This window comes from Borostomias antarcticus, assembly GCF_949987555.1.
Source record: "Borostomias antarcticus genome assembly, chromosome: 2".
NCBI lineage: Eukaryota > Metazoa > Chordata > Actinopteri > Stomiiformes > Stomiidae > Borostomias > Borostomias antarcticus.
In genome coordinates this window covers 41,431,078-41,447,221 of record NC_140235.1, presented here as the reverse complement: position 1 = coordinate 41,447,221, position 16,144 = coordinate 41,431,078, and the positions used below count along the sequence as shown (strand labels likewise).

At 49.5% G+C, this 16,144-nt stretch overlaps 2 protein-coding genes across 2 annotated transcripts in view; one reads left to right on the top strand and one right to left on the bottom strand.

Moving 5' to 3' along the window:
* The first annotated feature begins 1,931 nt into the window (after positions 1–1,931).
* On the top strand, positions 1,932–14,274 carry LOC311329633 (transitional endoplasmic reticulum ATPase-like). Its single transcript, XM_084461521.1, has 17 exons — positions 1,932–2,021; positions 2,801–2,912; positions 3,103–3,275; positions 3,667–3,809; positions 3,900–4,030; positions 4,225–4,356; positions 4,487–4,589; positions 5,179–5,312; positions 6,205–6,340; positions 7,187–7,299; positions 7,438–7,602; positions 8,035–8,157; positions 8,374–8,586; positions 9,169–9,477; positions 11,944–12,099; positions 13,219–13,373; positions 13,875–14,274. The coding sequence occupies exons 1-17, from the start codon at positions 2,005–2,007 to the stop codon at positions 13,978–13,980; spliced, it is 2,421 nt and encodes an 806-aa protein (XP_084317647.1). The 5' UTR covers positions 1,932–2,004; the 3' UTR covers positions 13,981–14,274.
* A 1,256-nt stretch (positions 14,275–15,530) lies between these two features.
* Positions 15,531–16,144, bottom strand: part of hwa (huluwa) — a gene marked incomplete at both ends in the record, with an annotated part of 1,786 nt that continues 1,172 nt past the window's right edge. The window contains one exon of the mRNA XM_084455717.1: positions 15,531–15,697. Within this exon, the coding sequence (XP_084311843.1) occupies positions 15,531–15,697 (167 nt within the window). The remainder of the gene's footprint in view (positions 15,698–16,144) is intronic.

Here is a 16,144-nt window from a genome sequence, read left to right as displayed (position 1 = left end):
AAAATGGTGTGCAATGTGTGTATACAGTGTGTTAATGTGTGTGTGATGTTTTTATACAATATGCAGGGTTGCCAAGTTTGACAAAAAGTTTGGAGTGGAGTGTCAGGAGGCGGGAATAGCGTTCCTTCAAGTCATTTCAAAATAAGAGTCCCATGAACATTGAACTGCCAGTAGGTTGGTCATTTCTCACGCTCAATGCGTGAGACTTGGCAGCCCTGCTACCATTGTGATATGTGTGCAGTGAGAGCCTATGTACATTACAATCAGAGGTCATAAATAGTGCAACAGATACAAAGTCAGAGGGGGACACAGGGCCTTACTGATGAGGCTGGTGGCAGTGGGGAAGAAGCTGTTTTTGTGGCGAGATGTCTTGGTCCTGATGGACCGCATCCTCCTGCCTGAGGTGAGTGTCTCAAAGAGATTGTGACTGTGGTGTGAGGGGTTGACCACAATCTCTCTTGACCACTTCAGGGCCCTGAAGGCATGATGGTCTACTGCATCTCCCTTCTTGTTGTGGACCAGGCATCAGCCATTAAACCTCTGGAGCTTGTCCATAAAGCTGCTGCTCGCCTGGTGTTCAACCACCCCAAGTTCTCACACACAACTTCCCTTCTCTGTTCTCTACACTGGCTCCCTGTAGCAGCTCACATCCAGTTTAAAACTCTGGTTCAAGCCTACAAGGCAATGAAAGGAACAGCTCACACCATGATCAGGCCCTACACTCCCTAATGTAGGCTAATGTATGTCATGTAATGTTGATGTCCCGTGAATGTGTCTGTAACAGTGCAATTTCCCAACAGGGATTAGTAATAATAATAATTTAGACCTCTAGGGGGTCTTTAGTCAGCTACACAGTTTATACACATGTGAGCAAGTTTACACACATGTGAGCAGTGACACAGCACACAACACACACATGCAAGTCAGGTCGCAGTGGAAATTGTTCTCTGTATTTCCCCATCAAACTGCCCTCCTCCAGGGGCAGTCAGGAGCAGTGGGCAGCCTGGTCAGTGTCCTCCTCCAGGGGCAGTCAGGAGCAGTGGGCAGCCTGGTCAGTGTCCTCCTCCAGGGGCAGCGAGGAGCAGTGGGCAGCCTGGTCAGTGTCCTCCTCCAGGGGCAGTCAGGAGCAGTGGGCAGCCTGGTCAGTGTCCTCCTCCAGGGGCAGCGAGGAGCAGTGGGCAGCCTCGTCAGTGTCCTCCTCCAGGGGCAGCCAGGAGCAGTGGGCAGCCTCGTCAGTGGCGCCCAGGGACCAAGACCAAGTGCTCCGTCCGGGACAGGACTGAAGAGCGTTCTGCATGTTTTTCATATTGAGTTCTTGGGAGGGAACCCAACGTGGGGAGAACATGCAAACTAAAGGCCCAGGACCTTCTCACTGCGAGGGGACAGTGCCTGTGCCACCATGACACTCAGGAGCAAGTTTGGGGTTCAGTGTCTTGCTCAAGGACACTTCAGCATACTGCCGGGAGCTGTGATCGAACCGGGGGCCTTGTAATCCCCAGCTGGCCTCCCGAGCTACCTGAGCCCACAGCATTGGTAGATTTTACTATGCATTATTTGTAGAAGGAAGTGTTGCAGGTTTTTCTGCATTTTACATTAAATCACTCCACTATAATTCTTGAATAAAACAGCTTATCTCATGTGCTCATTGACCTCTTAATTTGGTGTCCTAGACTGTTGCCAATTTTATTTATTAGAGTTGTCACTGGTTCAATGAAATACCCATTATCTAAGCACTTGAAGGTGAAATGAAACTGAACATATTGCAACGATGGCTTGTTATCAAACTATTGTCATATGACGAATTCTTATTTTTTTCTGACCAATGAGAATGTGTTACTAGGCAGACAGAGGGATGGAAGGCTCTTGTGATTGGTCCATCGGTGGTCTTATTTTGCTGTCTGCCGGTTTCTCACGCACAGTTACACGAATTACGTGAGAAGAAGCTCTAACAGAACTCACCCATATAAAAACCAGACTTTCATCGATTTAACGAGGCGAAGCACCATGGCTTCAGGAGGAGAGTAAGTTATCTTCACTTAGAGCTGTTTTAAAGCCCAGCTAGCTGGCTAATGCTAACGCTAGCTAGCTAGAGAAATAAACGGTTCGCTTTGTGTCAGAAGTTAGCAACCAGCTAGCTAGGGGCTAGCAAGCTAACACCGCAGTACAGACCTCTACTAACCAGCTAGCTAGGGGCTAGCAAGCTAACTGTAGCTAGTAGCTAATGTCCTGGTGAGCAATATCAGAAATGTTAGCTTCGACAAGCTGACTGAACATGTCCACAAACTAACTCCAGCCCAACTGAATTGTCATTTCCCAGCTATTCTAATAATGACCGAAGTTACCCCAGTTGTAGCCTAGCCAGCCAGATGAGAGATGCTAGCTGTACCGGTTAGCAGGCTAGCTATGCTAGGCTAGGCTAGGCTAGCCGCTCTCTGCCCCACGGCTTTCTTGCTGTGTCATGTGGGCCTCCACAACAGCACCCAGGCTAGTGGGCTAGCAGGTCCCAAGCTAGCTCCCATCTTTAAAACTGAAACTGACAAGTCAGAGACAGTCTGACTACAGAACTTATTTCATGCATGTTGACTTTTGGGCCCACTCTTTGACAGCCATTCATGGTTAGCTAGTGATGGAAGATGGAATGGATAATCACTCATTTGCAGAATCTAAACCCTTAAACATTGATCTTATATTATTATGTTACCCCAGTGTCATCGCATGTGCCACTGACCCATTAGTCCACCAGGTTTTCTACTTGCCTCTACCCAATTATACAAATAAGGTTTTCTGTCCATCTCCCCAGATCGAAGGCTGATGACCTTTCCACAGCCATCTTAAAGCAGAAGCCCAGACCAAACCGCTTGATAGTGGATGAATCTATCAATGAGGACAATAGTGTGGTCTCTCTGTCCCAGGTGAGACAATGGGGGGGATGAAATGTTTGAACTCGTATGAAATGGCAAACTGCCGTTCTCTGCTCCATTCAGGGTTGCAGTCCCTCCCTGTGATGTTTACTAGCTTACCAAATCGAATTTCAACTAAAGAAGTCGGCAATAGATTTAAGTGATTTAACTTGGTGTGACTGGACCGTCCGCCCCGCCCTAGGCCAAGATGGATGAGCTCCAGCTGTTCCGCGGGGACACGGTGCTGATGAAAGGGAAGAAGAGACGGGAGTCGGTCTGCATCGTCCTCTCTGACGACACCTGCTCCGACGAGAAGGTCCGCATGAACAGGGTGGTCCGCAACAACCTGAGGGTCCGCCTGGGAGACGTCATCAGGTGAGCGGCGGCTGGAGAGAACCGTGAGATCGGTGGTTATGGACGGAGAGAGACGTGGAGGTGGAGGAGAACAAATCACATCTCCGGGGATAAGCTTTTGCTGCGCTGCGGTTCCTTAATGCATACGTATGGCTTTAAGTATTTAAGTGCTTTCATGGTTACTGCAGGGAGGTTTTGAGTAGAACCCCAGTGGCCACCAGGGGAACCTTCTCTAGGATAGTCATACCTCATGCTGCTTTCTGGACCTGTAAAAATACGGCAAAATTGTGGTTACATTACACAATGTCTAGTATAGTCGACTAATGTGTGAATACCTGGTGGATTTAACTGACTAAGCCTTGAGAACCTGTTCGGCTCTTCTGTGTCCCCCCCCCCCCCCGTGTTCTCCCAGTATCGTGCCGTGCCCCGACGTGAAGTATGGGAAGCGCATCCATGTCCTGCCCATCGATGACACGGTGGAGGGCATCACAGGGAACCTGTTTGAGGTGTACCTCAAGCCCTACTTCCTGGAGGCCTACAGGCCCATCAGGAGAGGTAACGGTCAGATCGGTTGATTGGTCCATTTCTGTTTGTGTTTGTACTTGTACTTGTATCCATGTTGAACGTGAACCTCTGGTCTTGTAGGGGACATCTTCCTGGTGAGGGGGGGCATGCGCGCTGTGGAATTCAAGGTGGTGGAGACAGACCCCAACCCCTACTGCATCGTCGCCCCGGATACCGTCATCCACTGTGAGGGCGAGCCAATCAAACGAGAGGTAGAGCTTTCTTTAGAACCATTAGAACCAACGCCACTGTTCTAGAACAGTACTGATCTTTCTCTCTCTAGTCCTGTGAGCAGGTTTGACATGAACGCCTGACTGAAATGTCATTGAAAATCACATAGAAACAGTATTGAAATGGCTGCCCCCTGAGAAGATGTGATGTTTTTGGTGTGTGTTGCGTGTGTCAGGATGAGGAGGAGTCTCTGAACGAGGTGGGATATGATGACATCGGAGGCGTGAGGAAGCAGCTGGCTCAGATCAAGGAGATGGTGGAGCTGCCTCTCAGACACCCTGCGCTGTTCAAGGCCATTGGAGTCAAGGTCAGATAGATCTCTCTCTCTCTCTCTCTCTCTCTCTCTCTCTCTCTCTCTCTCTCTCTCTCTGAAGATAAACGATTGTTTTTGTTTTGTATGAATATGTGAATCTAATATCTTCTACCATTCTCTCCAGCCTCCACGGGGAATCCTGCTGTACGGACCCCCTGGAACAGGAAAGACGCTGATCGCCAGAGCTGTAGCCAATGAGACCGGAGCATTCTTCTTCCTCATCAACGGTGAGAGACACCTGAGCGGAGGGATACATGCACACAGTCGTGAGACCTGAGCGGAGGGATACATGCACACAGTCTGAGACCGGAGCGGAGGGATACATGCACACAGTCTGAGACCTGAGCGGAGGGATACATGCACACAGTCTGAGACCTGAGCGGAGGGATACATGCACACAGTCTGAGACCTGAGCGGAGGGATACATGCACACAGTCTGAGACCTGAGCGGAGGGATACATGCACACAGTCTGAGACCTGAGCGGAGGGATACATGCACACAGTCTGAGACCTGAGCGGAGGGATACATGCACACAGTCTGAGACCTGAGCGGAGGGATACATGCACACAGTCTGAGACCTGAGCGGAGGGATACATGCACACAGTCTGAGACCTGAGCGGAGGGATACATGCACACAGTCTGAGACCTGAGCGGAGGGATACATGCACACAGTCTGAGACCTGAGCGGAGGGATACATGCACACAGTCTGCCCTCTGCTGGTGATTCGGGGGAGGAAGTGACCTCAAAGCTGTCGTCGGTGTTTGGAAACGGTGATGTGAGACGTCTAACTGACGCCTACTGAATGTTTGATCAGGTCCTGAGATCATGAGCAAGCTGGCTGGGGAGTCTGAGAGCAACCTGAGGAAGGCCTTCGAGGAGGCGGAGAAGAACGCCCCCGCCATCATCTTCATCGACGAGCTGGACGCCATCGCTCCCAAGAGAGAAAAGGTGGGATTGTTGACTGCAAACTCATCATTAACTCCACCCTGCAGTGATGCACATTAAACACTAGATATAGGTCTCAACTGCACTGTACTGGACTAGCCCAGATCCTCTAACCCTAACCCCACCCCTCTAATCCTAACCCCGCCCCTGACTCCGCCCCCGTTCAAATACTTGCACATGACTGCTGAATGTACTGCACATAGAACTTTGCACACTCACTGTATATACACTGACACCACTACATTTTGTATACTGTTTTTATTTTATTTTGCATTCATATTTTGTACTCTTTGCATTGTCCTGTCTTGTCCCTGCACACTGTCAAAGTCATCTCCATGTCATGCACCATTCCCCGAAGCAAATTCCTAGTGTGTTTAAAAACTACACGGCGATAAATACATTCTGATTCTGATTCCCCTCATCAGTTTCAGCAACTATGCCGGCTTATTTCTGAAACTGCAGAACAGTGTGTCTTGGTAGTGAGGGCTGGGTATCGAGTCGAATTTCAAGAATCGATTTGATTCCGATTCACAAGGTTCAGAATCGATTATCACGATTAAATTCGATTCGATTCAATATCGATTCAGTTAGTGTTTTTTTTTTTAGCTGTAACCTTAATTACATGACTGCCAAGTTATGCAACACATCAATACTAGGGCTGGGTATCAATACTGATTTCCAAAAATGAATGAATCATTGAATGAATTAATGAATTAATGAACTATTCATTCCTTCATTTATTCATTAATTCATTAAATAAAAGATCGATTTTGGGATTCATGAATCGATTCTGAATCATTTGATTCAGAATCAATGAATCGATTTTTTAACCCCAGCCCTATTGGTAGTGTATAGAGAGTTGATGTCACTAACGGTGTGTACTCCATCCTGACAGACGCACGGCGAGGTGGAGAGGCGCATCGTGTCCCAGCTGCTCACCCTCATGGACGGCCTGAAGCAGAGGGCCCACGTCATCGTCATGGCAGCCACCAACAGACCCAACAGCATCGACCCTGCCCTCCGGAGATTCGGTACGACCCGCCTGCTCGAAACAAACGTCCACTCAGAACACCATTTCAGTTCACTGTTTGGTGAACCTGACGCGCGAGATGGTTTGTTCCACACAACCATCTGGGAACTCTCCATTGGAAACTGTTTGAAAAAGGGCAGGCACTTTCAATAATATTTAGCACTGGCAGGTGATTGAATGAAACATCTATCACTGTCTATCACGGGCTAACTTCAATCAGTCAGATCAACTAGCCATACATCTCGCTGACACCTAAACCACGCCCGTAGCTGCCTTATAGGACGCTGATTGGCTAGATCATTTTATGACCTAGCACAAATGGATTTCTATTGAACGTTGCCAGACTGATCTGCAGAGAGAAACCAAATGTGAGCAGGCGAGATCAAAATGGTCTCACGAGGCTGCGGTTTGGTCGAAGGTGTTCTGAGTCGCTGTTAGAAGTCTTTCTTATGAGGAGACAACAAGCAATTATTGTATTATATTACATTGCACTGTACTTTAGATTGCGATTCTTGCACTTTGCCTTCAGCACTAGATTATGCTCTTAGTCACTTGTTTTAGAGAGAAGATGCACTTGTGAGTTCTGGTGAGTAGTAGTACACTGGCTTTTCCTACGTTAAATGCAGTTATTGTTAGTCGCTTTGGATAAAAGCGTCTGCTAAATGACTGTAATGTAATGTAATGAGATTGATATCCTTGTCCTTAATTCTGGATCACTGTTGCGTGTTTGTCCTGGATGAATACTCTTCTACTCGACATTACTTTAGTAGAAGGGAGTGTCTAGGAACCCATTAGGCCTTTTCCAGGTGAACTATGACCCAGTATTGACCCCGTGTCGTGTCCTCAGGTCGTTTCGACCGAGAGGTGGACATCGGCATCCCCGACGCCACCGGCCGCCTGGAGATCCTCCAGATCCACACCAAGAACATGAAGCTGTCTGACGACGTCGACCTTGAGCAGGTGTGTGTGTGCGTGTGTGTGTGTGTGTGCGAGTGTGTGTGTGTGTGTGCCTGTGTGTGTGCTGACCTCAGTCACCAAACGTGTGTGTGTAGAGAACAGTGTTAGCTGACGGCGTGTGAATGACCCCCGTGTCCCCAGGTGGCCAACGAGACCCACGGCCACGTGGGCGCCGACCTGGCGGCGCTGTGCTCCGAGGCGGCCCTGCAGGCCATCAGGAAGAAGATGGACCTGATCGACCTGGAGGACGACACCATCGACGCCGAGGTCATGAGCTCCCTGGCCGTCACCATGGACGACTTCAGGGTGAGCCGCCTCTCTCACTCTCTCACTCTCTCACTCTCTCACTCTCTCACTCTCTCTCACTCTCTCACTCTCTCACTCTCTCTCTCTCTCACTCTCTCACTCTCTCACTCCCTCTCTCTCACTCACTCACTCTCTCACTCTCTCACTCTGGAACCTGATCGATGGAGTCGTTTCCCAGTCAGCGCACACACTGACACGCTGAAACATCTTAGGCTGCTTAAGTAATAGAGTGTGTGTGTGTGTGCGTGTGTGTGTGTGTGTGTGTGTGTCTGTGTGTGTGTGTGTGCGTGTGTGTGTGTGTGTCTTGTGTGTGCGTGTGTGTGTGTGTGTGTCTGTGTCTGTGTGTGTCTGTGTGTGTCTGTGTGTGTCTGTGTGTGCCTGTGTGTGCGTGTGTGTGTGTGTGTGTGTGTGTGTGTGTGCGTGTCTCCCCAGTGGGCGCTGAGTCAGAGCAACCCCTCGGCCCTGAGGGAGACGGTGGTGGAGGTTCCCAACATCACCTGGGAGGACATCGGAGGCCTGGAGGACGTGAAGAGAGAGCTGCAGGAGCTCGTACAGGTAACACTAGAACCCACACCTCGCACTAGAACCCACACCTCGCACTAGAACCCACACCTCGCACTAGAACCCTCATCTTAGACTAGAACCCTCACCTTAGACTAGAACCCACACCTCGCACTAGAACTCACACCTCGCACTAGAACCCTCACCTTAGACTATAATCGTTTTGCTCTGCCTTTATGCGTTGGCTTCTTCCTCCTCTCCTCTCTCCAGTACCCGGTGGAGCACCCAGACAAGTTCCTGAAGTTCGGCATGACCCCGTCCAAGGGCGTGCTGTTCTACGGGCCCCCCGGCTGCGGTAAGACCCTGCTGGCCAAGGCCATCGCCAACGAGTGCCAGGCCAACTTCATCTCCATCAAGGGACCGGAGCTGCTGACCATGTGGTTCGGGGAGTCAGAGGCCAACGTCAGGGAGATCTTCGACAAGGTGAAACACCAGACTAGGGGTCCGCTTCATCTCACACTCTGGTTATTAAAACACCAGACTAGCCTCAGCTTCATCTCACACTCTGGTAAAACACCAGACTAGCCTCAGCTTCATCTCACACTCTGGTAAAACACCAGACTAGCCTCAGCTTCATCTCACACTCTGGTAAAACACCAGACTACCCTCAGCTTCATCTCCCACTCTGGTTATTAAAACACCAGACTAGCCTCCGCTTCATCTCACACTCTGGTTATTAAAACACCAGACTAGCCTCCGCTTCATCTCACACACTGGTTATTGAATGAATGCATGAATGCATGAATGAATGAATGAATGCATGAATGCATGAATGAATGAATGAATGAAACTTTTATTGAATATGGACATCACAATGACATTGGAACAGTCACAGTGGACAGACCAGATGCGTTGCTTATGTGTTTGTAGCACACGTGCTAATTTTCAACAGCAGTCCGATCCAGATCGATCTAGAAGGCGTAACTTGTGCTGTGAGGGAGTTGTGTAGCGCGTGCGGAACCTTCCTCACTGGAACCGTGTGTCCGTCCGTCCGTGTTCCCCCAGGCTCGCCAGGCCGCGCCCTGCGTCCTGTTCTTCGACGAGCTGGACTCCATCGCCAAGGCCCGCGGCGGCAACGTGGGCGACGGGGGCGGGGCGGCCGACCGCGTCATCAACCAGATCCTGACGGAGATGGACGGCATGTCCAGCAAGAAGAACGTCTTCATCATCGGCGCCACCAACAGGCCCGACATCATCGACCCGGCCATCCTGCGCCCGGGCCGGCTGGACCAGCTCATCTACATCCCGCTGCCTGACGAGAAGAGCCGCATCAACATCCTGCAGGCCAACCTGCGCAAGTCACCCATCTCCAAGGCAAGTGGCCTTAAACACAGCCTTAAAGGGGCAGTTAGCGTTATATAACCCCCGCTATGAGGTTATTTACCATCATGTACCACGGTCCATTATCACAATCACTCTTGAGATGTTAGTGCTCATTGCTAACGTCACAGCTAACGTCACAGCTAGTCTCAGCTAGTCTCAGCTAGTCTCAGCTAGTCTCAGCTAGTCTCAGCTAGTCTCAGTCTCAGCTGGTCTCGGCTGGTCTCGGCTGGTCTCGGCTGGTCTCGGCTAGTCTCGGCTAGTCTCGGCTAGTCTCGGCTAGTCTCGGCTAGTCTCGGCTAGTCTCGGCTAGTCTCAGCTAGTCTCTGCTAGTCTCAGCTTGTCTCAGCTTGTCTCGGCTAGTCTCGGCTAGTCTCGGCTGGTCTCGGCTAGTCTCGGCTAGTCTCGGCTAGTCTCAGCTAGTCACAGCTAGTCTCAGCTAGTCTCAGCTAGTCTCAGCTAGTCACAGCTAGTCACAGCTAGTCTCAGCCCTCTCAGCTAGTCTCAGCTAGTCTCAGCTAGTCACAGCTAGTCACAGCTAGTCTCAGCTAGTCTCAGCTAGTCTCAGCTAGTCTCAGCTAGTCTCAGCTAGTCTCTAGTCTCAGCTAGTCTCAGCTAGTCTCAGCTGGTCTCAGCTGGTCTCAGCTGGTCTCGGTTAGTCTCGGCTAGTCTCGGCTAGTCTCGGCTAGTCTCGGCTGGTCTCGGCTGGTCTCGGCTGGTCTCGGCTGGTCTCGGCTGGTCTCGGCTGGTCTCGGCTAGTCTCGGCTGGTCTCGGCTGGTCTCGGCTGGTCTCGGCTGGTCTCGGCTGGTCTCGGCTAGTCTCGGCTCACCCTATCAGGGGTATGTATGGGCATGCAGTGATCCATGGTGTACTCAGCTGTGACATGAGCAAAGAGCACTAATATCCCAAGAGTGCACAGACTGACAACATTCTGATATGGACCGTTGTACATGATCGTAAATAACCTTATAACAATATTTACCTGAACACAGAACATGATTTTACAGCCCTGAATGTTGAGTGTAGGATTGGAGTGATTGGGCGATGGTTGCTACTCTGGCTCCATGCACTTTCTCTTTGAAGAGAATGTGATTCCACCTTCAGGTCTTCTTCTAGCAATGAAAGAAGGCCATGTTATCAACAGTATGAAGTCTATATCAATGTCAGAGGGTCTTCCATCAAAACTATCTTATTTTAGTTTAATTACAGGCTAAAATGGGTTCAGATGTTTGTTCTAGCGTGACCATTCTCACGGCTGAAGGAAATGGACTCTTTTAAAGGGACAGCACAGTGGCTGAACGTGACACATGACAGTTATCTTTAGGTAAAATCACTGACTGTGACGAGGTCATGTCGGCTGACCCCAACTAAATGACTGGCTTGTTTCATTTCATACTTTGTGTGTTAGTAGGCCCATCAGAGATGCAAAAACAGTGAAAAAGTTAGTTTTGCAAACATGGACCCCTTTAATTCTGCAAACATGGACCCCTTTAATTCTATCTACTGTCGGCCTACTGCCTTGTGCGCACCGTTCCCTTGTAATAACATTTCGATTGAGTGATATTACTACTGATATTACTACTGCAACCCATGTTTTTGTTTGATAAAAAATGTATTGATACGAATATGCTGCACATATAACATGTCATTTATAAAGGTACTAAACATCAGCCCTTGTAGAATAGAAAATAAAGCTGCAGTAATATTGCGTACCGTGGTGTGACGCCACCCTTCCCCACCGCTGGGGAAACGTATTCACCACGACAGCCCTGCGTGTGACAGACTGATGGCTCATCCAATCACCGGCCAAGTATTTTTGAAAGCGCACGCCCTTTTCCAGTGTCCAACGGAGCGTTCCCAGATGGTTATGCAAAGCGAGCCGTCTGGCGTGTCGGGTTCGATTTCTCCTGGTGTGAACTCTTAACTTCAGTCCTACACTTCCCCTGCCCTGTCCTGACTCCACCCCTCTGCCCTGTCCTGACTCCACCCCTCTGCCCTGTCCTGACTCCACCCCTCTGCCCTGTCCTGACTCCACCCCTCTGCCCTGTCCTGACTCCACCCCTCTGCCCTGTCCTGACTCCACCCCTCTGCCCTGTCCTGACTCCACCCCTCTGCCCTGTCCTGACTCCACCCCTCTGCCCTGTCCTGACTCCACCCCTCTGCCCTGGACGAGCTGCAGAGCTCTTAAGTGCATCTCTTAAAGCTGAGCGCTTGATTTACGAGCCCTTGTCTTGTTGAGTCAGCAGGTCCCTGGGCCAGGAGGAAGTGTTGTTGTCAGGGATGCTGATCAATGCACACTGTCCCTGTAAAAACTCACTCCATTAAGTCATTTTAACGATCCCATTGGTGTGTACTACATCATGTCCTCCTCCGATGTCTTCTAATTAGGTGAGGGGTTTTAAATTTGTCGCGGTAGTACGTACCTCCTAACACTCCCTCCTTCCTGTCTGGGTGTCCAGGATGTGGACCTGGACTTCCTGGCGAAGATGACCAACGGCTTCTCGGGGGCGGACCTGACGGAGATCTGCCAGCGGGCGTGCAAGCTGGCCATCAGAGAGTGCATCGAGAACGAGATCAGACGCGAGAGGGAGAGGCAGACCAACCCCTCCGCCATGGTGAGTTCACTCTCTTGTCAGCTCTGTGCGCTTCGTTACATTTAGGGCTGGGTTTAAAAAATCGATTCATTGATTCTGAATCGATTCTGAATCAAATGATTCAGAATCGATCTTTTATTGAATGAATGAAGGAATGAATAGTTCATTAATTCATTCAATGATTCATTCATTCATTCATTTTTGGAAATCAGTATTGATACCCAGCCCTAGTATTGATGTGTTGCATAACTTGGCAGTCATGTAATTAAGGTTACAGCTAAAAAAAAACTGGTTTTAGTAACACTAACCGAATCGATATTGAATTGAATCGAATCGAATTGAATCGTGATAATCGATTCTGAACCTTGTGAATCGGAATCGAATCGATTCTTGAAATTCGACTCGATACCCAGCCCTAATTACATTAGTCATTTCACAATCACAATCTGTTCATTGCCGTGCAGTTTTTGAACGCACTAGGAATTTGCTTTGGGTCGTGGTGCCTAACATGGAGACGACATTGGACAGGGTGCAGGGACGAGACTGGACAGGGTGCAGGGATGAGACAGGGTGCAGGGACGAGAGGACAGGGCAAAGAGTGAGGACAAAATGCTAGTGCAAAAACAGATAAGCTAGCAATATACAAAAAAATAGTGCAGTCAGTGTATCTACGGTGAGTATGCAGAGTGTAATGTGTGTGTGTGTGTGTGTGTGTGTGTGTCTCAGCGGTGGGGGGGTCCGTAGTGGGGCGGGGAGTCCGAGGAGGGGACATACATTTAGCACACACACTTATCCAAATCAACTCACAATCATTGCATTTAACGTAGGGAGTCGGTGTATTACTACGCACCAGAACTCACAACAATACTATAGTACAATAGGTGCTTAAGAGGGAGGAGCCTGGTAGTGCTGTGATACACGGTGTAGGTAGATGTTCACGTTCCTACAGGTTCTTCTAATGAAACACGCAGGAACCGTTCTGATCAGAACACAACCTGAGGAAAGAAATCTTGACATGTCAAAGTAGAGCAACGTGTCCAGCGTGACCAACTGGAGTAGCTAGTCTTCGTGACATTATTGCAGTGTAAACAGGAAGTCTTTAACATAGCGTTTCCTGTTTTGTGTGTGCTGAACCCACAGGAGGTGGAGGAGGAGGACCCAGTCCCAGAGATCAGGAAGGACCACTTCGAGGAGGCCATGCGCTTCGCCCGACGCTCCGTCAGCGACAACGACATCCGCAAGTACGAGATGTTCGCCCAGACACTGCAGCAGAGCAGGGGCTTCGGCAGCTTCAGGTGAGAGACACACACACACACACACACACACACGCACACACGCACACACACACGCACAAACTGGAAGTAGCCGTCAAATTGAACATTTTACTGTAACGTGACGAAATGGCAGCAGAAAACACAAGTATGGTTGGTCATTTGATTGCAATTCCATGCCTTTCCGATTGTTATAGACGGTGTTTGATATTTTTCTGTGTAAATGAAATATTGTGTTTAGTAAACCTGGAGTACTTTGATGTCACTTTCAGAGTTGGAAACATTTCAGAGATCTGAACGGCCCTCGGTCCCGATGGGCTGGGTTCTCTGAGGTTCTGCTGTAGAACACACGTTTCTCCAGCAGAATGAGTGACGTGTTCCTCCTCCTCCTCCTCCTCTCCTCGTTCCTCCTCCTCCTCCCCTCGTTCCTCCTCCTCCCCTCGTTCCTCCTCTCCTCCTCCTCCCCTCGTTCCTCCTCCTCTCCCTCCCCTCGTTCCTCCTCCTCTCCTCCTCCTCCTCTCCCAGGTTCCCCACCAGCTCCCAGCCGGGGGCGGGGCCCAGCCAAGGCTCCGCCGGGGGCAGCGGAGGAACCGTCTTCAACGAGGACAACGACGACGACCTCTATGGTTAACCCCTGACCCCCGGTGGACCAGAACACTGCCACGCACACACACACACACACACACACACACGGTGGTGGACCAATGCTCCTCAAACTCCCCTGGTGAAGCTGTACACACACACACACACACACACATATGTTACACACACACATTCCACGTGTAAGACTAAAGAGGCCTATTAATATTCCTAGAGACGTCAGTCTCTCCTCCCCCCTCTGCGTAGGAGACAGCATGTTGCAGCTCGGCCGTCTGCTCGGGCTTGGGGAGGATTATCTCCGACCCGGGAGGATTTGGGGGAGGGTTTTGCCAGTGGGGGAGGGTTTGGGGGTGAGTGGGGGAGGGTTTGGGGGTGAGTGGGGGAGGGTTTGGGGGTGAGTGGGGGAGGGTTTGGGGGTGAGTGGGGGAGGGTTTGGGGGTGAGTGGGGGAGGGTTTGGGGGTGAGTGGGGGAGGGTTTGGGGGTGAGTGGGGGAGGGTTCGGGGGTGAGTGGGGGAGGGTTTGGGGGTGAGTGGGGGAGGGTTTGAGTGGGGGAGGGTTTGGGGGTGAGTGGGGGAGGGTTTGGGGGTGAGTGGGGGAGGGTTCGGGGGTGAGTGGGGGAGGGTTTGGGGGTGAGTGGGGGAGGGTTTGGGGGTGAGTGGGGGAGGGTTTGGGGGTGAGTGGGGGAGGGTTGGGCCAGTGGGGGAGGGTTCGGGGGTGAGTTTGGGGGTGAGTTGGAGGGTTGGGTCAGTGCAGTGTTCGGCTCCATATGAGCCTCCTCCCTAGTGAAGGATGATGCAATGTTAGCCAGTTATTACGAAACGGGAGGGGAGTCCTTTTTTATGAATATAGCATATAATGTAATAGGATGGGGAAAGAAATGTGAAAATTAAAATTGTGTGAAATAAAAAACATTAACTGGAGAAAGCACGTTTTTGACTAGTTATTTTTCATCTTATCCTACTGTACCTGTGCCAACCACACTCCAGCTGAGATGAATTGAAATACAATTATCAAACGACTTATTTGGAATATGTAATACACATTCTTTATTTGGCATGTCAGTGGAGTAAAGAAAACCTTTCAAGTACAGTGGATAGTCAGTGTCATAGTCAGTGTCAATGTGGACAGTGCTTTGCCAAGAATGCTTGTGCATAATTTTCATGTGAATTTAGTTAGGCCTACAATTTAAAGTATAACAAGTATTTGAAACAAAGTGAATGAATTGTCTTGATGAACTTGGAAATAAGTGTAAAAGAATGATGAAATAAGTAAAAGAGTGATGAAATAAGTGTAAAAGAGTGATGAAATAAGTATAAAAGAGTGATGAAATAAGTGTAAAGGAGTGATGAAAAGTAAAAGAGTGATGAAATAAGTGTAAAAGAGTGATATAGCAATAGTGACAGTGATTCTTTTCAAAGCAAAGTGGCATCATTAATACTAGTGCAAAATAATTTGGTGTGGTTAAATTATTTTCACACACCCCCACACACACACACATTAAATACAAGATGAAATAAAATAAATATCAAATGAAAGCATTAAAATCCATTGGGGTCACAGAATTCCTCCCTTGCCTCCAGTCACACCCAGTACTGCTTGGTGAGCAGTGCGGGTACGTGGTGTCTGTGCTTGGGTATGTTGTTCTGCCTGACGTAGCAGGGGTCGTAGTAGTCCCACTCCAGCGCCGAGGACAACAGGCCGGTACAGAGACCATCGCTGTCCGCTGACAGGATCCGGAGAGACACACCTGAGAAGACATGGGAAGGCAAAGACAGACTGTAGAGAGTGTGATGTTTAAGGTTGGATTGGGGCGCCATGTTTGTTGGTGACTGTTGTCATTGGTTAGATGGATTTTGAAGCTGAATTTTAAACTTCCAACATTCTAAGAACTAACTGCCAACTGTAGAATGTTGTGAGGTGGATGGTGGGGAGTGGTTAGTTCCCATGAGCGCAGAGACCAGTCAAACCCTAACCTGATCCCTAAACAGCATCTGCGTTTATGACAACTGGCCTTTACGGTGAGAGATGTCCCATGTACCCTAAAAAGAACAAAGGATGCACACCATTTATTTTGTAATAGACATTCTACAGACTGTAGAACCATTTTCAGATCAGAACCCTTTTGGGTTCCAAACATGGACGCTTAAAAGGATTCCATTTGGAACCGTAGGGTTCTATATTGAACCCTTTTTTC

What these genes read in the sequence shown, in the direction of transcription:
- LOC311329633 (XM_084461521.1), top strand. An exon ending in TCGCTCCCAAGAGAGAAAAG is followed by an intron (nt 5,313 to 6,204) that starts GTGGGATTGTTG and finishes CCATCCTGACAG; the next exon opens with ACGCACGGCGAGGTGGAGAG. An exon ending in ACGACGTCGACCTTGAGCAG is followed by an intron (nt 7,300 to 7,437) that starts GTGTGTGTGTGC and finishes CCGTGTCCCCAG; the next exon opens with GTGGCCAACGAGACCCACGG.